This window comes from Vipera berus (assembly GCF_964194415.1).
Source record: "Vipera berus genome assembly, chromosome: 8".
NCBI lineage: Eukaryota > Metazoa > Chordata > Lepidosauria > Squamata > Viperidae > Vipera > Vipera berus.
The window spans coordinates 274,657-297,120 of record NC_138211.1 but is presented as its reverse complement, the minus strand read 5'-3'; the positions used below and the strand labels follow the sequence as shown (position 1 = coordinate 297,120).

General features: G+C 50.2%; 1 protein-coding gene across 4 annotated transcripts; it reads right to left on the bottom strand.

Annotated features, from left to right (window-relative positions):
* Positions 1–153: 153 nt before the first annotated feature.
* Positions 154–22,200, bottom strand: UBE4A (ubiquitination factor E4A). 4 transcript variants are annotated; one of them, XM_081333447.1, is made up of 19 exons: positions 21,876–22,200; positions 20,854–21,030; positions 19,690–19,802; positions 19,129–19,281; positions 18,882–19,041; positions 18,570–18,772; positions 18,169–18,360; positions 16,855–17,188; positions 16,582–16,708; positions 13,914–14,245; positions 13,310–13,442; positions 12,678–12,865; positions 12,184–12,284; positions 11,973–12,086; positions 11,206–11,380; positions 10,948–11,128; positions 9,440–9,587; positions 8,762–8,919; positions 154–888 (listed from the first exon to the last, which is right to left on the bottom strand). In XM_081333447.1, exons 1-19 carry the CDS (start codon positions 21,994–21,996, stop codon positions 753–755), a joined length of 3,246 nt encoding a protein of 1,081 aa, XP_081189573.1. In that variant the 5' UTR covers positions 21,997–22,200; the 3' UTR covers positions 154–752. The 4 variants fall into 4 exon arrangements, with proteins under 4 accessions (XP_081189573.1, XP_081189575.1, XP_081189574.1 ...); XM_081333449.1 differs by having other exon boundaries at positions 13,914–14,221; XM_081333448.1 differs by having other exon boundaries at positions 20,854–21,027.
* Between the last annotated feature and the right edge of the window lie 264 nt (positions 22,201–22,464).

Here is a 22,464-nt window from a genome sequence, read left to right as displayed (position 1 = left end):
GGTTATTAACGTGCAACTCGCAGCTTACGCCGGTCCCCGCCCGCCTTTCTCCTTTTCGTGAGTTCTTTCTGTGAGTTCAGCCTAAAACCTTAAGGAAGCAGGACCTGGAATCGTCCTGAAAACAGAAAAATATGCACTGCGGCCGAAAACAAGTGGACATCCAACACGTTTATTGATCTAGAGGGAGCTAACATACTATGTACACAATGTGCACATCTCTCATGCAGCAGGCACTGTATTAAAGCAGGCAAGAATTACAGGGCACCTGCACAATCATCCGTTCACAGTGTTTCCCTAAAATACAGTTACTGGAAGCAAGAGTGCTAAGCAAGGCTTACAAAAGCTGCTTGACGTTATGACCCTCTTTCTCCCATAGTTCCACCAACTATTTCTTATCAGTGTTGGTTGCTCCTGTTTCGGCAGAGTGAGCCACAAATCACCAGGCTACCACAATGGCTTTACACAAGAAAAACTTCTGCCCCAGTTGAGTAAATACAGCTTTTCTTCTTAAACATAAAAGGGAAAGTCCAGCCCAGAATCTGGGGCAACAGTTAAGAGAGAAACAAACATAGTGAAGGATTCTTATGAAAACAATATAGCAGACAAACTAAACTGTCAAGGCAGGAGGTTTCCAGAAGATTTAAATATAAGGAACCACAGAAAATTTATGGAGAAAATGAGAAAGAAGAACAGTCAAAACCAGTCCTGCGTTCACTAAAAGAGGCAGCTGGGGCCACAGCATTCTGGCCAACTCACAGCCCCCCCATCACAAGCTCCTTTTGCTTCTTTCTGTCTGCCAGCCATTGCTGGATCCTCTCCTTCAGTTCAGTATTTGGCTTGATCTGGTCCATGGTGAGAGGGCTGCGATTGAAAGGATCTGTCTGATCACTGCAGAAAGCAGGCAGGGAGAGGATGACAGTAAAATCAGACTGTTAATTAGTAAACAGAAGATAATGCCACCAATTTCAGTAGACACATAGGCATCCTTATAAATTTGAAAATAGTATATATATTGAAAATTTAAGTTTTTCCCATGCAACAAGGAGAAAAAACTTGCAATCTTCTAGCCCAGGATTGCTTTTAATCTAATCACAGTTCTACAGCTCTTATCAGATGTTCATACTGACCCAACATGCCTATCTAACCTCTGTGCAGTGTCTGGTAGCAGAGGGAATCTGCTTACTACAGAATATTTTATTATTTCATTTTGTTTATTTATTTTGCTGCCTATCTCTTCACGGGGTTACTCTGGGCAGCTTAAATCAGTAAAATGCAAAATTACAAAAAATATATCAATAGTAAAAATGAAAATAAAAAACAACGAAAGTACAGCAATATGAATAAAAGATGGTGGGGAGGAAACCGGATGGGTGTGTGTGTTTGCTACTAATCTAATAGCTACCTCCAGTGTGGTCCTCTCCCTTTCTTGGGTCTCCAGGCTCTTACGGAAGGACAGGAGGGTGGGAGCAGACCTCACCCAACCTTGGGGAACAGGATGTTCTAAAGGGCTGGCACTATGACAGAAAAGGCTCTTCTCCTGACCCCCGCCTGCTAGAGTTCGTTGACTGACAGGATCTGTGGCAGGCCTCCTCTGCCACATGAGTGGAGTAGGCCTGTCCTAACAGGATGAGACAGTTCATCAAGTAACCTGGGTCCATGCCATGGAGGGCTTTAAAGATCATAACCGAAAGGCTGTAGCTGATGCACAAACTGAAGCTGTGCAAAGCCTCTCCTGGCCTGCCAACTGCTCTTTGAGCAGGAGTTGCAAGTCCAGAAGAACCCCTAAGTTGCGAACTAGATCTGAACATGGTAGTACAACCCTGCCCAGAACTAAAGATGTCAAAGACCCAGATCTTGAAGCTCCGTGCACCCAAGTCACTCAGTCTTGCCAGGGTTAAGTCATGGCCTGTTGTACTCCATCCAGGCCTCTACAGTCTCCTGGCTCTGTGAGAGGGTAGCGACTGCATCACCTGGATCATTGGGAGCAAATGTCAAGTTGAGTATTACCAGCATACCAATGATACTTCAACCCATGGGGATGGATGATCTCACCCAGCAGCTTCATGCAGATGTTAAACAGGAGTGGACAGGGTACCGAGCCCCATGGGACGCCAAAAGAGAACAACTGGGGCTGGATCCCTCACTCCCTATCAACACCAATTGGGAACAGATTGGAGAAAGGAGTCAAGCGAATGCAAATCTATGCTGTCAAGCCCCAACTCTCACAGCTGGCACAAAAAGGATATCATGGTTGACTAAGAACCCACAGTAGGTCTTATCTCGCAGCGATAAGGGCGACGAGAGCAAACTACTTCTCCGCCCTCATCGCGTCCGCAGATAATCGCCCGGCCGCCCTGTTTAGAGTGACCCGCTCCCTTCTCAATCAGGAGGTGAGGGAGGAGCCCTTGCAGGGTCGAGCTGAGGAATTTGGTCAATATCTGCTGGATAAAATCGCTCGGATTCGAACCGGCCTGGACTCCAACTGGGCAGAGTCTGACGAACAGGACACGGGCAGTCTTGTCGATGTCATCTGGGAGGAGTTTGATCCTGTGACTCCAAAGGAAGTGGACAGGATTATGAGGAGGTTGAGCTCCTGCACATGCTTATTGGACCCGTGCCCTTCCTGGCTGGTTTATGCAGCCCGAGAGGGGACACGAGGCTGGTTCTAAGCGGTCATATCTGCTTCTTTGAGTGAGGGTCACTTCCCCGCCGCCTTGAAGGAGGCGGTGGTGAGACCTCTCCTCAAGAAACCCACCTTGGACCCAGCTACATTGAATAACTTTCGCCCGGTCTCCAACCTTCGCTTTCTTGCAAAGGTTGTTGAGAGTGTGGTGGCTCATCAGCTTCCTCAGGTCTTGGATGAAGCGGACTATCTAGACCCATGCCAATCGGGTTTCAGGCCCGGCTACAGCACGGAGACGGCATTGGTCGCTCTGATGAATGATCTCTGGAGGGACCGGGACAAGGGATACTCCTCTGTCCTGGTCCTATTAGACCTCTCGGCGGCTTTCGATACCATCGACCATGGTATCCTGCTGCGACGCCTCAGGGGACTGGGAGTGGGAGGCACAGTTCTTCGGTGGTTTTCCTCCTTTCTCCTGGGACGCACGCAGTCGGTGTTGGCAGGGGGACAAAGGTCGACCCCAAGGTCTCTCGTTTGTGGAGTTCCTCAGGGGTCGGTCCTCTCGCCTCTCCTGTTCAACATCTACATGAAACCGCTGGGTGAGATCATTCGTGGTTTTGGAGTAAGTTACCATCAGTATGCTGATGACACCCAGCTTTTCATCTCGACTCCAAATCACATCAGTCATGCCCTCGACGTGATGTCCCGTTGCCTGGAAGCGGTCCGGGAATGGATGGGGAGAAACAGGCTTCAACTCAACCCGGACAAGACTGAATGGCTGTACATACCGGCATGCCAGGATACTCAGAATATTCCATCCCTTAATATTGGGGGTGAGTTATTGCCCCCCGTTGATAGGGCCCGCAACCTGGGTGTCCTCCTAGATTCACAGCTCTCCTTAGAAGATCACATAGGAGCTGTGACCAGAGGGGCTTTCACTCGGGTTCGCCTGGTTCGCCAACTACGACCCTATCTAGACCTGGATGCCTTGCGTACAGTCACCCATGCACTTGTGACCTCTCGTCTTGACTATGTCGAGCCCTTCGGGTTCGACAAACTTGCCGGGAGGGGGATTCGGCTCGCAGCCCTCGGCAACAGCAGCGGCCACGCCCACACTCGTCAGCTGTCCGGCGGGCGAGCTGCCGTTCGTCGCCGAAAGCCCAGCCGCTCCCAAGCTCCCCAGCTGACCGGCGGGCGAGCAGCCGTTCGTCGCCGAAAGCCCAGCCGCTCCCAAGCTCCCCAGCTGACCGGCGGGCGAGCAGCCGCACGACGCCGAAGGCCCAGCCGCTCCCACGCTCCCCAGCTGTTCGGCGGGCGAGTAGCCGTGCGACGCCGCGCCCACACCCTCCAGCTGTCCGGCGGGCGAGCGCCGGACCCACGAGCGTGCCGCAATCTGAGAGGTGGCTGAGGGCGGTCGTGAGTGGCTGCAGGAAGGCTACGCCGGGGCAGCCAGCCGGGAGATGGCCCGCGCCGGCAGAGTCAGCTGCCAGGCGGGCAGAAACTGAGGGGCGGCCAGGGATGCCCGCTGATAGTCGCGCAGCTCGGTCAGCTGAGCGACGGTCCGGAACAGCCACGGACGGCCGCGGAAGCAGCACAACACTTTCTGGAGCTGACGACGGCCTGGCGGTTGTGACTATGGGCGATGGCCTTACGGACCCGGTGGCTGTTACTGCGGACACGCCGGCAGCGACGCGGGGTGCTGAACAGCTGCACCCGGACCTTGGGGGCTGCCAGGGGGTCATGGGGGTGGCGCGGGGAGATGCAGTGGTGGAGGGGAGCACGCTCAGGATGTTAGGAGGGGGATGGGCTTGTACTTACCTTCACGCTGGGAAGCACGGTGCCGGTGGAGGGAGCTGGGCGTGGGTTGAAGGAGTAGGGGGGTGGAGTATTTACGCAGGCCAGGCGGATGCTGGTCTGCACGGGGGAAGGGTGGAGTCTAGGGGTGGGGCTGCTACCTAGTTACAGGTTCAGAATAAAAGGTGCGTTGAGAGCGTGTGGCTCTCAACGCTGACTTTGTTAAGGTATAGAGGTCCTGCTATTAAAGGTACTCTTTCCAGTCATCCGTACTTCGTCGTGGTTTTTCCTGTGGGCTTGTCGATCCGGCGAAGACGAGGAGTTGACAGTAAGTCAGCGTTCAATTAGCACAGCGCTCCTTCTGTGGGGCTTTGATTTCTGCCTGCCTCCATGGCTGAGGGGACCCAGGGTGGGGTGCCTGTGGCAGGAGAGGAGGGGCCAGCTGGGGTTGCTGTGCCTTCTGAGGGGGGGGACTTGGCAGAGGCCCCACCTGTGGTTCGGCCTAAGGTCCGGGACCTTGGACCAGCGCCAAAGGAAGCTGAGGCCTCGGAACCAGCTGTTCAGGAGAAGCCTGGGGATTGGTGGCTCAGCCCTGTTTTGAGTCGGCCAGCGGCTGGACAGAACCAACCGTCCAGAGGGAAAGGGTCCCTCTGGGAGTGGAGAGAGCGTCGTGCCACCGACGAAGGAGGAGAGGAGTGGAGCTACACCACGGCTCCTGGCAGCTACACGATGGACATCCTGAGGGACCATTTCGGAGAACCTCGGCCGTGGACCCCTAGTGACAGCGACCTGGAGACCGGTAGATGGACACAAACCAGGGCCGACCAGGAGCGCAGAAGCCAAACCCGGTTCCGCTTGGCGAGTCCCCGCTTCCAGGCCCCGGCCTTTCTTTTCCCTGAAAAGAACTGGTGCTGCCATCCGCGAGCGAGCTGGTTGTATGAACCCCCGTGCGAGGTTCTTGTCAATGTAGTTTCGGAGTTCTGTCATCTCCCGTGGGGTCATGGCATACATCCGGGGCTTGGGAAGTTTGACCCCCGGCTCCAGCTCGATCGCGCAGTCCGTCGGTCGATGGGGAGGCAGGAGGTCGCATTCCTGCTCGCTGAACACTTCGAGGAATTCGGCGTACTCTGGTGGTACGTGTACTTCTGCCCCAGCCCTGCACCTCTCCTCCAGCTTCCCTGGCGGGCCAGACGGCCCTGGCTGCTCATGATCAGGGGGCTGTGGCCCAACCCCTAGGCGGAGGTGTCGACAACCCCCCTCCCACCAGATGGTCGGGCCCCACCTGTCCAGCCACGTTAGCCCCAGAATCACCTCCTCCGTCATGGAGGGCACCGATGAGAGGGCATGGATTTCATCGTAGACCTACCAGAGAGTCGGGGATACACCGTCATCTGGACCATAGTTGACCTGTTTTCCAAACAGGTCCATTTTGTTCCGTTAAGGGGCTTACCCTCGGCCCGGCATCTGGCCTGGCTTTTTATAACCCACGTGTACCGTTTACACGGGGCGCCTAGACGTGTTATCTCGGACCGAGGGGTACAGTTTACCGCCAGGTTCTGGCGTGGATTCCTCCAGTTCATCGGGTCATCCCAGGGACTAAGCTCGGGGTATCATCCCTGCACAAACGGCGCGGCAGAACGGGCCAACGCGGCGGTGGAGCAATACCTACGCAGCTATGTCTCGTACCAGCAGGCAGACTGGGCTGACCTATTGGCGTTTGCAGAAATCGCCCACAACAACGCTGTGCACAGCAGTACTGGTCTCCCACCGTACACAGTGGTGTCTGGCTACGACTTCCCTCCTGTTCCCGAGTGTGACCAGGGGTCGGCCTCCCCTTGTCAACCCCAGGAGTGGATGCTACAAGTCAGAAAAGCATGGGCGGCGACCAAACAGGCTCTAAACAAGCAAGCCAGTATTGTAAAAGCCCAAGCGGATAAGAAGCGCCAACCGTTCTACACCCCAGGGGTTGGGGACTGGGTGTACTTATCTACAAAATACCTGAGATTACAAATACCTAGTAAGAAGCTGGGCCCTAAGTACATAGGCCCCTTCCAGGTAACCCACATCATCAATCCGGTCACGGTGCGCCTTCGGCTGCCTAAATTTCTAGGCAAGGTGCATCCCGTGTTCCACGGCAGCTTGCTGAAACCAGCCCCTGTTCCTGTTCAGGGGGAGCCAGTCGGGCCGGGGCCTGTGGGTGATGGGCAATATGAGGTACAAGAAGTCCTAGACTCCAGGATGTGGAGAGGGCGACTGCAATACCTGGTGCTGTGGAAAGGATACCCGATTACTGAGGCATCCTGGGTGGCGGAGTCAAACGTTCAGGCCCCTAGATTGGTTAAGGCGTTCCACCAGAAGCACCCTGGTAAACCCTCGGGAGGGGGTCGAGGGGAAACTGCTGCTCTCCTTAGTGCTTGTCTGACTTCTATACCTTGCCTTCCAGGAGGAGCCTTGGTAGGAGGGGCCGACTGTCGAGCCCTTCGGGTTCGACAAACTTGCCGGGAGGGGGATTCGGCTCGCAGCCCTCGGCAACAGCAGCGGCCACGCCCACACTCGTCAGCTGTCCGGCGGGCGAGCTGCCGTTCGTCGCCGAAAGCCCAGCCGCTCCCAAGCTCCCCAGCTGACCGGCGGGCGAGCAGCCGTTCGTCGCCGAAAGCCCAGCCGCTCCCAAGCTCCCCAGCTGACCGGCGGGCGAGCAGCTGCACGACGCCGAAGGCCCAGCCGCTCCCAAGCTCCCCAGCTGTTCGGCGGGCGAGTAGCCGTGCGACGCCGAGAGCCCAGCCGCGCCCACACCCTCCAGCTGTCCGGCGGGTGAGCGCCAGACCCACGGGCGTGCCGCAATCTGAGAGGTGGCTGAGGGCGGTCGTGAGTGGCTGCAGGAAGGCTACGCCAGGGCAGCCAGCCGGGAGATGGCCCGCGCCGGCACAGTCAGCTGCCAGGCGGGCAGAAACTGAGGGGCGGCCAGGGATGCCCGCTGATAGTCGCGCAGCTCGGTCAGCTGAGCGACGGTCCGGAACAGCCACGGACGGCCGCGGAAGCAGCACAACACTTTCTGGAGCTGACGACGGCCTGGCGGTTGTGACTATGGGCGATGGCCTTACGGACCCGGTGGCTGTTACTGCGGACACGCCGGCAGCGACGTGGGGTGCTGAACAGCTGCACCCGGACCTTGGGGGCTGCCAGGGGGTCATGGGGGTGACGCGGGGAGATGCAGTGGTGGAGGGGAGCACGCTCAGGATGTTAGGAGGGGGATGGGCTTGTACTTACCTTCACGCTGGGAAGCACGGTGCCGGTGGAGGGAGCTGGGCGTGGGTTGAAGGAGTAGGGGGGTGGAGTATTTACGCAGGCCAGGCGGATGCTGGTCTGCACGGGGGAAGGGTGGAGTCTAGGGGTGGGGCTGCTACCTAGTTACAGGTTCAGAATAAAAGGTGCGTTGAGAGCGTGTGGCTCTCAACGCTGACTTTGTTAAGGTATAGAGGTCCTGCTATTAAAGGTACTCTTTCCAGTCATCCGTACTTCGTCGTGGTTTTTCCTGTGGGCTTGTCGATCCGGCGAAGACGAGGAGTTGACAGTCTACTGCAACGCTCTTTACATGGGGCTGCCCTTGAGAATCACTCGGAAGCTTCAGCTGGTACAGAGTGCAGCTGCACGAACACTTTTGGGGGCTTCCCGATACTCCCATATTACACCTCTCCTCCGTGAGCTGCACTGGCTTCCAGTTGCCTTCTGAGTGAAATTCAAGGTGCTAGTGATGACATACAAAGCCCTACATGGCTTGGGTCCGGATTACCTATGGGAGCACCTACTGCCAGCGTCAACACCCCTCCGTCCTGTACGCTCCCACAGAGAGGGCCTCCTCAGGGTGCCACCGGTCAGAGAATGCCGGCTGGTGGCCCCCAGGGGGAGAGCATTCTCGGTGGGTGCGCCAACCCTTTGGAACTGCTTGCCAGCCGGATGGCCCCCGACCCTCGCACATTCCGGCGTGACTTAAAAACCTACCTATTCCAGCAAGCCGGCCTGGCCTGATAGATTTTGGGGTTTCACTTGTTTTTACTATTGCTTTACTGTACACTGACCTTGCTCTGTACACCGCCCCGAGTCCTTCGGGAGAAGGGCGGTATATAAAACAAAATAAATAAATAAATAAATAAATATACCATGTCTTAGACCCAATCAGTAGGGGGATGAGAGTGGAACTAACCAGTGGATGCATGGACAAATATGGGAGTAAACACCACTGGCATCCTGCAAGGAGGTAAGTGGCAGTGTCTGAATCTAACGTTCACTCTTCCCTAGGAGGAAATTAGGCAGAATACCATTTTCTCCTGCCTGTCTTCTAAATACCTCAAGAGGTGCCTAGCGATTGTTGCCCTGTCCACTGTGACCCGAGAGGAAGGCAGCAGCACTGGGTCTGTCATTAAGGTGCTCATGATGGGATCCAGAAATTCATCACAGGCATCAGCGTATGTCTCCTCTTCCTGCTGCTGACGATCTGCTAGAGACTGAAGAAACAAATCCAGGAATCAGCAGAGAGGCTCCTACTGACAAACTCCAGACAAGCCCCAGAATTTATAGGACCTACCACTGCTAAAAAAATGTGGCCAGTGGTTTCTAGGCCTCTCCTTTGCCCTGGAAACTGAAACAGGGCAGAGGTAGGAGCCCAAACACAGCCCTTGATTGGCTCTTTGATTCCATGGAAGCACAACCAATACAGAGTTGTTTTCTTGTGTCTTGCTGAATCTTGGAAATTTGACTGCATTCATACCACACTGCAATAAATTCAGTTCTCAGCTACAGAGAGGAATGCAAGTCTTGATCAACTCTACTTTTCACCTGTCTCTTTAGACTTTTAAACATCCTGCAGCCATTATAAGAGCACTGAAATTCAAAGTTCTTCCCCTTGGAGATTAAAGCCAAATGTTGTTCAAGACACACTGAAGTTTTTCAACATATAATACAGTGAGGAACCTGTCCTTAGAGAGAGACAGACTTTTGAGAAGATTGACAGCTTTCCCATCTCACCTTAATTTGTTCTGCCAGGTTGCTAAACGCTACAATCATGTTGCCAGGCTTATTAATTTTCTTCAAGACTCGGATTGTCTGAGCAAAAAGAGTTGGGGAATATGATCGCCCATCCTTAGGCACTGTGGCACAAAAGTTCGCTTCATCACTGAAAGAGAGAAGAGGGCTAAAAATGGACGCTGAGGCCCCATGCAAGCAAGCCTCTTTTCCATTTGGCACTCTTGGTCTTTTCGGCTTTCCTATCCTGATTCCTTTCTTCAACTTCCATAGTCTTTTATTAGGGGAGACCAAAGCCCCATTCAGACTTGTCCTTTTGCAATATATTGGTAAGTGGAGCATGATGGGAAATAGCTCTAGCCTATTTGCACTATAATTTCTCCTGTTCAGAAGGCAACTCTTTTTTGCAAGATCTCTTTGTGGTAAGCATCTTTCTAGTCCCCAAGGTACAATGTAACCAACTGTAAATCTTTATTATAGGGGACTTCACCCAAATTTGATCTACCTGAACAACTCCATAGCTATTCCCTTCAGGGTTCACCTTCTTATCTTTCACCAGCACTTGGACCAAAGAAATTTGACTGCCCTCCCCCTTGGCAAGTATATAGAATATTTGAGTCTACGTGACACCTTTGTCTAGATTAGTTTAAACTGATTCAGCTGAGCCCAGCCATTGTATTGGCATGTTGTGTATATTAGCCATCAGGTTAAACAATAAGATGACTTGCTTGGGCATATCAAGTTATGTGAACACAGCTTTTGCGTTTGGTTAATCTCATTTATGCATGAGCTAGCAAGAATGACATTCATAGGAGAGAGACCAGCCTAGTCAAAGTTCCATAGTTTCCTGAGTAGGGTATATGAGCACAAAACCTGGCCCATTGTACAAATTCTTGACATAGGACAGGAAGCCCAAGGCTCCATCCTGGGGATTGCAGCCAAGATTCAGAGCATTCCCTTGGACTGGTACACACAAGACCATACCAGAAGTCTCCATCAAGGGCACAGTACAGCCCCATTTCTCTTGTGTTTCCAGTTAGATCTGATGGAGATGATTACTACATGGAAAAGCAATAAAATTTCACAAACGCCACCTAGCCATTATGTCCCTTTTTTCAAGAATCTTTTCTGCACAATGTACTACCTTCAGGTTTATAGAACGTGAGTCCCAAGCCTCCTTCACTCCTTTATTCCAGAGGAGAACATGACATGAAGGGGGGGTGGGGGTGGTGTCTCCTGTTCTTCCTCACTAGCAGTATTTGGGGGATTGGAATGAACTACTGGTATTCATAAACAATGAGATATTCTCCAATGGTTGTCCACTGGCTTTGAGGAGTTAAATCCTTAGTCCGATCGGGTCATCTGAGGAGGACCTCAGGTGGATTTCTGGCTGCTCTTCCATAAGAAACATTTCAACAGCTACTAAAACTCTGGATGCATAAGGCAAAGCCCTCTAATCCTCTTCCCAAGAAGCACTCCAACGGATCTTTCCTTTCCAGCATGCAACTTACCCCAGGTTTAGATATATTGTACAAATGTCAGAAACCAGTTGTTGGGGCTTGAAGTCAAATTCACTGAAGTCCTTGACCTTCAAGGCCCCCATTTTGGGGCCTACCAGGTGTTGGAGGAAGTAGTTGAGCATGGAGATAATGCGTTCCGCCAGGAAAGGGTGCACAAAGAGAGACTTGATCTCTGCAACGAAAAGGAGGCTCCATCAGCAGTTCTGCTCCCTTCAGCGTTCCATGCCAGGAAGAACACAGGGCCTTTACCTGAGGTCAGGAAGGCCAAGGTCCCGATGGTCTCGTTGGACATGATGTTATGGAAGCGAGCCAACTGCCCAAACATCTGCAAGCTGGCTTCCTTCTCACGCCGCACTTCTGCAGACAGGCTGTCCCACTCGCCCCGGTCCTTCTCTATTTGCTGGATCTTGATCTTGCTCAGGTACTGCAGAGAAATTTGTAATGGGCATCAGGCAAGAAAAGGATCTGTTCTTGGATGCCAAAATCACATTCACTGCTCATGCAGCCATCTTCAGAAGTTCCTTTCAGCCTGGAGATTTACAGATTTATTCAGGGTAGATTACAGCATCTTAACCACTATATAAAAAAATTCCACACAACACACAGAAATGGGGGAATCGGAACTGGATCAATCGAAGTGTGGTGCAGAAAGTTCAGTGGGCGGGAAATGGAGGTGTCATGGCAACCCCTTTCTGTAGACGTGGAGCAGAGAGAATGAACCTTACAAAGGTGGAGAACTGGAGGTACAGAAGCCAAGTCTAAAGACTCCCCAGACCTGAACCTCTCAGAAAAACTCTCTCGACAGTAGCAGCTCGGTGACTGAAGACTTTCTTTCCTCTCCTCAGTTGGTGAAGTCTAAGCAATTTCCTTTGAGACTGCCACATACTTTCTCCCCTTCTCAACTGGCCAAAATTGGCAACCCTTTAAAGAATCGTTCTTTAAAGGGCAGTCTTACAAAGTTTGGGGGTCACAGTATTTACCCACTTTCTACGTCCACCCCTCAAATAATGATTTACCTGTATTGCTTCATCCAACAAGAAAATGGCATCATTCATAAGCAGGTTAAGAAAGCGCAAGAAGAGAGGGGGGACCATTGCTTCAAGGTTCTCGGAGGCATCGTCAGCCAGCGCCTGCACAGGGCAAAGAGATGGAGAGCAAGGGGCCTGTTTTCATCCAAAACACTATTCTTCTTCTAGCCCTCATAATTTGCAAACCTCAGGTCCTTACCTTTATGCTTGCCCGGTATGAATCAGTGCCCCACATATACCGGAGGATAGGGTACATGGGTCTACGATAATTAAACTTCTGCTCAAATTGATGGGGATCTCCTGCACAGGAGAAGGCCCGTAATGAATGCAGGATCCCGAGATACTGAAAAACTGATAAAGGCCTCTGAGACTCCATCTTTTGTACAAACTGCATGCCCCAAAAGCACACAGGATGGAGAGTGGGAGATCAGCTCTTTCTTCCCTCCAGCCCCAAAAAGCAGTAGGGGAAGAGGCGGCTTGGACCAGAGTGGAATATAAATCTCAAGACTTGGAAGAAAAAGCTAGCCCTTTTCATCTCCTTCTGCCAGCATCAGTACCATTACCAAAATTAGCAAATCTGGTTTCAGATCCAGCAAAGCGGATTCACCAGGATTCATGGCACTTCATTTAAGGGACTGCACTATGCAGCAGGGACTGAGGGAATGAGACCCCCCTCCTGCCCTCCCCCCTTACCTGTAAATTCAATGTCCACAAAAACCTTAATTAGTGCCTCAGCAAGGTAGGCAGCATGCTGGTAGGAGCAGAAGACTCTTTTGCGATGAAAGACACTTGAGACAAGAGGCGTCTGTGCCTGATCCAGGTGGGGCATCACAGCCTCCAGTACTTCAGCCAGTTTGGCTCTCAAATGTGGGTTCTTCATTCTGCCAGGAGGAATGGGCAGAAACCTCCAAATCTACACTTTTCCCAAAATTCGATCAAACTTCTGCCACCCCCTCCTCCTCCTGAATTCTTCTGCTGACAGTTTCGTGTATCCTCCCAATAGACAGGTTGCTCACAATAGCTCATCATCCCAGGATAACAACTGCTTTCCACCCCTCAATGCTTCTACATTTCCCGTTACACCTCTCCACTCTTACATCTGTGAGCCAAGGTTTTCAAGGAACTGAGGAGTCAAAACCAAGCCAACCATATTTGCTTGAAGACTCAAGAAAAATTTGAATCTGCACTCCATCTAAAAACAGCTGAGTTTACTGGGGTCAAATTTTTCCTTCCTAAGACTAGGCTGCTGTTCACTGGCAAACAGGCTGCTTGACTACAGAGTGGGCCTGATTCACATCACTCCAGCCTTCAGAAGAAGCTTTTACCTGTCCACATCCCCTGTGAAGACGGTCGCAAAATGAAGCACATGCTCCAAGGAGTCAGCTGAAGGTTCTAGGAGATCATCAGCAAAGCGGCGTAGGAAAATGAAGAAATCACCTAAGTTGTCAGCAAAGAATTCTGCAAATGCAAAAAACCAAGTGAACTCTTGCTAAGAATGTATGGCTACCAGGCCCATGCTTGCTCCTTCCCGGTGAGGGCAGGCATTTGAGGGCAAAGCAGCAGTTGTTTCCTGCAGCTACCAAGATGAGCTCAGATAAATCTCCTTGGAAGCAGGAGAAGGTTTATGATATTAACATCTCGGACGAAACCAAGCCAAAAATAATTGTAAAGGGTCCAGAGTCCCTCTGCTGAGTTAGGTGTTAGAAATATTTTTCCTTTTGGGAATTTTAGCTAGGAGCATCTGTCTTGAAATATATATTTGCTTGTCCATTCTATTAAGACAAGGGTGGTGTTACAAATCAGCAAGGCGTGAGCCAACACCAAAAGACTATAGGATCCTGTCAAGTGCCTTGGGCATGGCAAAGTATCATGGTCCATCCTGGCACTGCCCAAACCCACTTCTAGATGATAAAATTTCTTGCCGGTCACCTGGGACATAGGCCAGTGAACTGTTCTTCACTTCTGGCAGAGGGAAGGTCAAGTCCATCAGCTCAGTCCCTTGGTTTCCGATGGCCAGCTGGACCAGGAGAACAGCCATGGACACCTGCAGATTGAGGCAGTTCTTCAACATCTGAGGCTCTGTCATGGCTGCTTTAGTGGAAAGATAGATGGTCATGAGACGCTCAAACTGCTCCCGGAGATTGTCAGCTGAGGGGCTGGAGATCTGCTGAGCTTCCCGCCATGCCACCTGCAGTCGATGAAGGCTTTGGTTGAGTTTGATCATCTGGTCATGTAACCTGTGCAAGAAACAGATAGAGATACTAAAAATTAGAAGTGGCAATGCATCAGAAAAGCACAAAGTGGCCACAACAAATTGGGAGGGCATAATGGAAAAGGAGAAACAAAGGAGGCCGGCAATGAGTGTTGAGTTTGGATGGGGCAAGAGCCGGCATACAAGGATCTGCTGCATTATGTTCTTTGGAGAGCTGCTTGCAGAAATCATAATTCACTTTAATTTCCATCCCTCCACGTCCTCCAGTTTAGACCAAGAAAACATTCTTCCCCACATGCAAATATCAACTGATGTATAATGAACGTGGCCTTTAGTTAGTCCTTGTTTAATGACCAGTAAAAATCACCACGGACTCAAACAAAGTTATTTAGGAATAGGAATAGAAATACTCTTTATTGGCCAAGCATGACTGGACACATAAAGAATGTATCTGGTGCATAAGCTGTCAGTGTACATACAAACAACAAAGTGGTAAGTCAATGTACAACCATAACACTATCTTTGTGTCTAGTTGTTTTAGCATGCAATACCCTGTAGCAGCATCCTGAGGGGAGGAGTTGAAACTGTTTGTGTCCAGGATGTGAGGGATCTGTAGATATTTTCTGGCTTGTGCAGTACACAGGTCCTCAAGAGAAGGCAGGCTGGTTGCAATTGTTTTCTCTGCAGGCCTAATTATCTGTTGGTCTGTACCTGTCCTGTTGGTTGCTGTGACAAACCAGACAGTTATAAAGGTACAAATGACAGACTCAATAATTCCTCTGTAGAACTATATCAGCAGCTCCTTGGGCAATCTGAGCTTTCTGAGTTGGTGCAGGAAGAACATTCCTTGTTGTGCCCTTTTAATGATGGTTGTAATGTTAGGTGTCCATTTCAAGTCCTGGGAAGGTCTCCTATTGTTGATACTGTGTTGACTAATATTGTAAGAGGTGGTAGAATAGGAGAACCTCTCCTAAAATCTACACCATCTCTACAGTTTTAAGTGTGTTCAGCTCCAGATTGTTTTGGCTGTACCCGAGGGCCAGTTGTTCCACCTCCTGTCTGTATGCACTCATCATCATCTTGAATGAGACCAATAACTTGTATCATCTGCAAACTTTGGTACTTTAACAGAGGAATCCTTTTGAGATCTAGTCATTGGTATGGAGCAGGGGTAGGCAACCTTGACTCTTTTATGACTTGTGGACTTCAACTCTCAGAATTCCTGAGCCAGCTGTGCTGAGGAGAAAGGAAGAGGTTTCTAAGCTGAGTCATGCTGGCTCAGGAATTCTGGGAGTTGAAGTCCACGAGTCATCAAAGAGCCAAGGTTGCCTACCCCTGGTAGACAAAAAAGAGTGAAGGAAAGAGCACACAGCCCTGGGGGCACCTGTGCTAACTGAATGAGTATTTGATGATTTTCCCCAGCTTCACCTGCTGCTTCCTATCTGTTAGAAAGCTTATAATCCACTTACACGTGTGGTCAGGTACAGCTAGCTGAGGGGTCTTTGGTGTTCTCTGAGCTTATTTTCTTGCAGACGTTTCATTACCCAAACTAGGTAACATCATCAGTGCACTGATGATGTTACCTAGTTTGGGTAATGAAATGTCTGCTAGAAAACAAGCAAGCCCAGAGAGCACGAAGGACCCCTCATTTCAACCCTGAACTAGAAACATTCTCCTTTATTAGTACAGCTAGCTGAGTCAGTTTTTAAAGAAAGATTTCTGGAATGATGGTTCTGAATGCCGATCTGAAGTCTACAAAAAGGGCCCTTGCATAGGTCTTTGGGGATTCAAGAAGTTAAGTAGTGCAATACTTACAACATCATCTACCGATCTATCTGTGCAGTAGGCAAATTGCAAGGGGTTTAGCAGCGGATCCATGACGACTTACGACCCATCCTTGAAGCTACAAGTACTGCACGTCTCCCCCCTCCATCATATAATTGCATTTTGGGTGCCTGGCAACCAGCTCAGATTTACAACCACTTGCAGTGTTCCATAATCACATAATCATGACTTGCTATGTCTTTTGCCATTTTCTGGCAGAAAACGGTAAAATGTCCATTGGATATGAACCAAGTGGTTTAAACAACTTCATGATTTGTTTAACAACAGTGACTTGCTTTATGATGGTCGTAAAAAGTCATAAAATTGAGTCATGTCACACGATGATCCATAACGACAATGACTTATAACCGAAATTTCTGGCCCAAATTTGGTTGTTAAGCAAGGACTATACCTGTATTTGGGTGCTGTTATGTCAGCAGAAGCCCCAGTGTCCTGCTAAAAGGTTACTGATGTTTATTAAGATTTTGAGCTACTTTCTGCTTGATGTGGAAAAGTCTTCCCAAGGCCTTCAGTGTTCCCACCAGGGTGTCTCCTTTGTACCTGTGAAATCCTAAGTGGAGGGTGTACTGCGTCAATACCAAGTTCTCGGTCACCAGGTTATAGCTGTCAGCAAACCGTGGTTCCTGCTCAGTTACAGCAGGGATCAAAGACGTTTCTCGTTCCAAACCTTAAAGGAAATGAAGAGTACATCAATACTGCTCAGAGAAAGCTCTAGCCAAAGGAAGCCATTTCTCACAGCATCTTTCCTGCCCTTGTCAGCAATGCCCGTCTCTCCTGCTACTGGGAGGGTGGGGGAGGGAGAGAGTGGCTCACCTTTCATGTGCACATTCTTCAGCCTCTGCTCCTCCTCATTCAGTTCCTTCACAGCACAATAAGTGGGGTCAAATGTCAGAAGCCTGGGAGATCGGGGCTTACAGAAGGGCTGACAGAGCCTAAGGAGAGCAGCTCCCAAGTTCAGGAAGAAGGCATCCGAGGCATACATCTGGAAGAAGATCTCTGGCATCTGGTTGGCCCAAATTTTGGTGCGCCCAGCATTGGCATGAAGACAATTTCCAAGCCAGGCCAGGATCTTATGCTTCGTTTGTGGGGAGAGCTGCAGCAAGTTCTTCAGCATTTGGTGGATCTTCTCGTGGAATTCAGCCACGAACTGTAGTGAAGAGTGTGGACTGAGGTTAACTGAGGTTGACAAACATCAGCGTACCTGCACAGGCTCACTGGAACCGGGGTCATCTGAGACATGTGTGGGTAGTCCTTGACTTACAACAGTTCACTTAGTGACCATTCAAGGTTACCACGGCACTGAAAAAAGGGACTTATGGCTGTTTTTCACATTTGCGAACATCACAGTTTACCCAGGCTCACAAAATTCCAACGCTTGGCAACCAGTTCATTTTTATGACGGTTGCAGTGTCCCAGGGTCACGTGACTCCCTTGCGTGACCTTCTGACAAGCAAATTCAATGGGAAAACCAGATTCACTTAACAACCGGGTTACTAATTTAACAACTGAGTGATTCATTTAACAATTGTGGCACGAAATGTCACAAAATGGGGCAAAACTCACTACAACTGACTTGATTAGCAACAGAAATGCTGGGCTCCATTGTGGACGTCAACTGAGGACTACCTATAGACTTCCACCAAGTCCTTCCTCAGCTCCCTTCCCGAGTTCTGGCATTTTCACCTTTTACTGCACTTTCTGGATTTTAATGATCTCCCCCCCCCAACAGCCCCTGGTGATTCCAATAGAAGGCAGTCAGCAAAGGTGTTGATACCCACAGATCTGCCTGATCGTAGCAAGAGCAATTGCACTTAGACCTATATACCGCTCTAAGCGGCTTACAGAGTCAGCATATTGCCCTCAACAATCTAAGTCCAACCTTGGAAGGATGGAAGGCTGAACCAGCCTTGAGCCAGTGAGATCGAACTGCTGGCAGCCGGAAGTCAGCAGAATCAGCCTACAATTCTGCATTCTAACCACTGAGCCACATGACTCTGATCATACTTGGATAGTATGCATAAAAAGACAGTATAAAAAAAGAGTGCTTGTCATCAGCGGCCATTTTGCTGCCTCTCAACACACAATCTTGATACACAAGCGAAACAGGGATGGAACAGAAATATACACCTGGTGGATGTTGGATTCTTGCACCTTGATCTCTTGAGGACTGGATCGAGAAGGGTTCAGAAAGTAGCCATGGCTTTCCACCACACCAGGTGTCTTCAGAAGACATGAGATGTTCAAGATGGTTCCCAACAGTGTCTTCTGGTAGAGCTGTCCATTGGCTGGATCCTTTGGCTGAATGTACTCAACAAAAACCTGAACAAACAGAAATAGACCCAAATATGTTTTTTAAAAAGGCAACTGGATTTTCTTGGTTTTTCCTTTGAAAACATTTCAACATTTCACCACACCTACCCTCCCACCCAGAGTGAGGTAGAGAAAAGTGAACTTTCTCCCAGGTAAAAGGTTAAAGGCAGCAGGAGGCTCTGGCCATCTGGGGGTGAGTGAGATAACCAAGGACTCACTTTGGCAATATCCTTTTGCTTGGTGAAATACAGGAGTATATCCAGATAAGAGTACAACAGGATCTGGCAAAGGTGTAGCTCCCGTATTCGTCCTAAGAGGATGTCGAAGACAGGGACCATAACCTCCTCAAAAGTCCTCACTTCCTCATCCATCGTGAGGCTCTTGATGACCTCCTCCAGGAACTCTGTTATGTCTTCAAAGTCTATGGGGGAGAGAAAGGACGAGTATTTTAAAAAAGGGATATAACTGGAAAGCTGCCATGAGCTGGATCCCATTAACTTATCCTGGGGTATCAGCCTTTGCCAACTCACAAGCTCCTCTTAATGATTCCAGCATCAAGTCCACTAACTGCTCATAGACATTCTGGTTGACATAGATCTCTGGTGTTAGGAAGAGTGTGTGGGTGTTGGATATAGTCAGATTTCTGCAACGCACTGCAAAAGGCAACAAGTTTTCTGGCACCTTGGTGATCTAGAAGAACAGAGAGAACAGCTGACTTCTAGCCCATTCTGTCCAGGCCAGCAAGCTGCTTGGGTGTGATATGGGTGCTTGACCCACCTCCTCCTTTGCCCTCCGGAAACAAGCAAAGAGGTATTGCAGGATATGTTTCTCTCCTGCATCTCTTTCTGCTGGGAGGTTCTGTATGCCAGTTGAAGTCATGTGGATCAAGTGATTTCCTGGTTCCGGGAGCAGTAGCCGGGTAAAAAGAGCCTGGGGAAACATATTGATCCAGAATATAATTGCTCCCTCCCAACATTAGGAGAAAAAGCCTAGATCTCATTCACATCCATTTGTTTACAGAGTGACATTATGCATAAACAGCCAGGTCTTTCACATGCTTCTCCAAATCTACCTGATTATCACAGATAAGAAATAGACTGCCCATAGAATAATATAAGATGAAACGGCTTTGTTCAAGGAAAAGTACTATAAAGCAAATCAAACATGTGTCATAACAAATGTGCAATCAAAGGGCTCTAGGCACATGGTATCCTGGCTTGGGGAAGCATCTTTTCCTGGCCATAGGCACAGGGAACAGTTGGCCTGACGACCAAGATTAGCCTTCTCCAGCAAGCCTCCAGTCTGGTGAAGACCCATCAGATGCTTGCATGCAGATACCTGTTCTACGTTTTCCATGTCCAGCCAGTCCTGATCCTCAAGGTCTGCAGCCATTTCCTCCAGGTAGACACACCGTGCAGGAATGCCATTTCCACTCTTCAGATTGGGGTCACCTATGGGGGCAGGGGAGGGGGACAAATCAGCACAGCAGCAATAGGAGAATCCCCAAGACATTCTATGTTCAAAAGCATTTCTCCTTCTCCAGCAACAACTATTATGTATTTTGGCTTCTTGTCTTGGCAGATGTTAAAACAAGTCCTTCCTCAAGATATTGCTGTCACGTGTCTTGAACTACAACTCCCAGACTTCCCAACGCACATCAGAGGACACCAAATAGAGGCTGGCATAGTTTTGTAGACTAAAGGAAAGCAGTCTCTAGGACCAGTGAAATAACACAGCAAAGCACAAATCTAAAAAAAATAGTAAAGGAACCCAACTGGAGCAGGAGAATGAAGCAGCGTAGTTGCAAGAAATACCACCAGGTCAATGTTTGGAATTTTCAGGCTGAGTAAAGTTTGTTACTCCTGCGATATGCTGGCCAGCCAATAAAGATACAGAAAACCACATTTGGCCTTGCATCCAATGGAAGTTCCCCTTAACTGCTTGCACAATGGAGGACAATATTTCCATCCTTCATGCATATTTTTTTTTTAATTCCATTTATATCCCGCCCTTCTCCGAAGACTCAGGGCGGCTTACAAGCTTAGCAGTAGCCTTCATTCTATGTATATGCCTGCTTGTTAGGGCTTTCACACACACCCCAAGCGGCATTATTACAAAGTCAGCTTAATTGCCCCCAACAATCTGGGTCCTCATTTTACCTACCTCGGAAGGATGGAAGGCTGAGTCAACCTTGAGCCTGGTGGGATGCGAACCTGCACTAATTGCAGGCAGCTGGTGTTACTTAAGGAGGCATTAGCCCACTATTTGCTTTTGCCAGGAGAATGTTTGTTTACATGACTCTTTTGGCAAACAGATTTTGTTGCCTTTGGGGTGTCTTAAGTCAGCAGATGCTGTGTGAGATCAACAACTGTTCTCCAAGAGAGGAGTCTGACTTTGTATTCATGGATCAAAAACTGGACCATGCTGTCTGCCAACTGGTGGCTTCCCTCCACCTTAATACAACCCAGTCTGAATTCTGGCAATGTATGCCTCCAAACTCACTGTTATCCAATGTGATCAGGAAGATTCTCTGGATCATGTGGTTGATGTTGAGCTGCTCGCACAGCTCCTGCTGGGAGCGAAAGGAGCGACTGATCTCAGCCACAGAGTAGTCGCAATCATCCAGACTCTCAGACACACTGTTGTCAGAATCATCTTGGCTGGCAGAGGTTTCCTCTACTAGAGAAGCAGAGTTAGTCAATAAGCAGCGTACCTGGCCCCCAATTGGCCCACCCACCATCTCAGCAGTCTCTCTTAAGACCTGTGCTTCTCTCATGTAGGGTATCAGAGCACCAGAAGCCTAGTAAGGGCACTTTTTTACATAGCAAGTAAACAAATGTTAGATCATAAAAACACAATTGCTGAAAAAATGCAGCCTGTACACAAGTCTCCTGGGAATCCCAGAAAAATCTCATGACTTCTGAAAAACAAGAGCCAGAGAGGCCACCTAAACAGCTGTCCCAATCATTCTCTTTTATTGATTTGCCATCTGAGAATACGGAATTAAACTAGTAAAAACTTAGCTCTTGGGATTTGAATACTTGCCAGGTAATGCTAGACTAATTCACGTCTTTAATATCAATCCAATGACAAAGTCCGCTAAATGTTTGCACTTCTTTTTCAATTCTGTTGCTGAGTGTCCACATTGTCTTAAAATTGGGCTAAAATTTCAGCTAAATTGTCTAACTTTGCAGGTAGATGGACGGTGACTGAATAGGAAAGGGGTTTTGCATAAACAACGAATAAACAATGGATGGCTTTCGTGGTAACCCCGTTATACAAATATCGAACTACACTTGGAAGATGCAGAAAATAAAGCAAAGAAAAGGGTGAAGCAAAAGAGGCTGTGCAAATATTTCTTTGCGCGTCTCGAGCGCGCGGCATCGGTTTCGGGAGAGGCGGTCGGGGCGGCCGATCCGGGCACTCTAACGGGGCCTACGCGAATCCCTCGCCGCCCGCCCACTCCCGGGGGACGGGGGCTCTCCAGCCCGCTCCCCTTCCAGCCGCCCAGCCTCCTCGCTCACCCGCGGGTGGCGTCGGCGTCTGCTTCTGGATCTCGGCGAAGTGCCGGGCGTCGGCGACGGAGCTGAAGAGGGCGGCGAAGGGGTTCCGGGAGATGCTGTTATTGTTCTCGTGGTCGGTCATTTCCCCGCCGGGCGAGCTCCATGGAGAGCCGCGACCCAGACGACGAGCGAGGGCCCGCAGCCCCGGGCGCCCTGGAACAGGACAGGGGCGAGCAGCAGCGGCAGGAGGAGTAAGGAGAGGCCGAGGCTCCTCCGGGGCGCTCCAGCTGAGCGGCCGCGACACCTTTCAGCGACGGGCTTGGCAACGCGCGACGCCCGCAGGCAGCATCTAGCGTCATCAGAGGGCGCCGGAAGCGCGCCGTGGCCACACTCCGAGCAACCATAGAGCCGCTTCGCGCCTAGAGGGAGCTGCCGGCGCCTGCGTCACCCTCGCTCTACGGAGGCCTCCCGGTCCCAGGCCGGGAGAGCCGCTTCTACGCCCCCTGCGGCCGGGACAGTGACTGGAGTGCCGGCTGGTTGCGCGATGCAGCAGCGAGAAAGGCGCTGCTCGCGCCAGGCCTCTCTGGGCACCTGCCCGAGGACGACTCCG

Bases quoted from the DNA above. Each gene is read 5' to 3' on its own strand.
- UBE4A (XM_081333447.1), bottom strand. From the start codon at position 21,996: ATGACCGACCACGAGAACAATAACAGCATCTCCCGGAACCCCTTCGCC. The intron at 14,246-16,581 runs GTACAAAGGAGA...TCTAATTTTTAG, and splicing joins CTCCACTTAGGATTTCACAG to TATCTCTATCTGTTTCTTGC. The intron at 13,443-13,913 runs GTGACCGGCAAG...TTGCATTTGCAG, and splicing joins TTCACTGGCCTATGTCCCAG to AATTCTTTGCTGACAACTTA.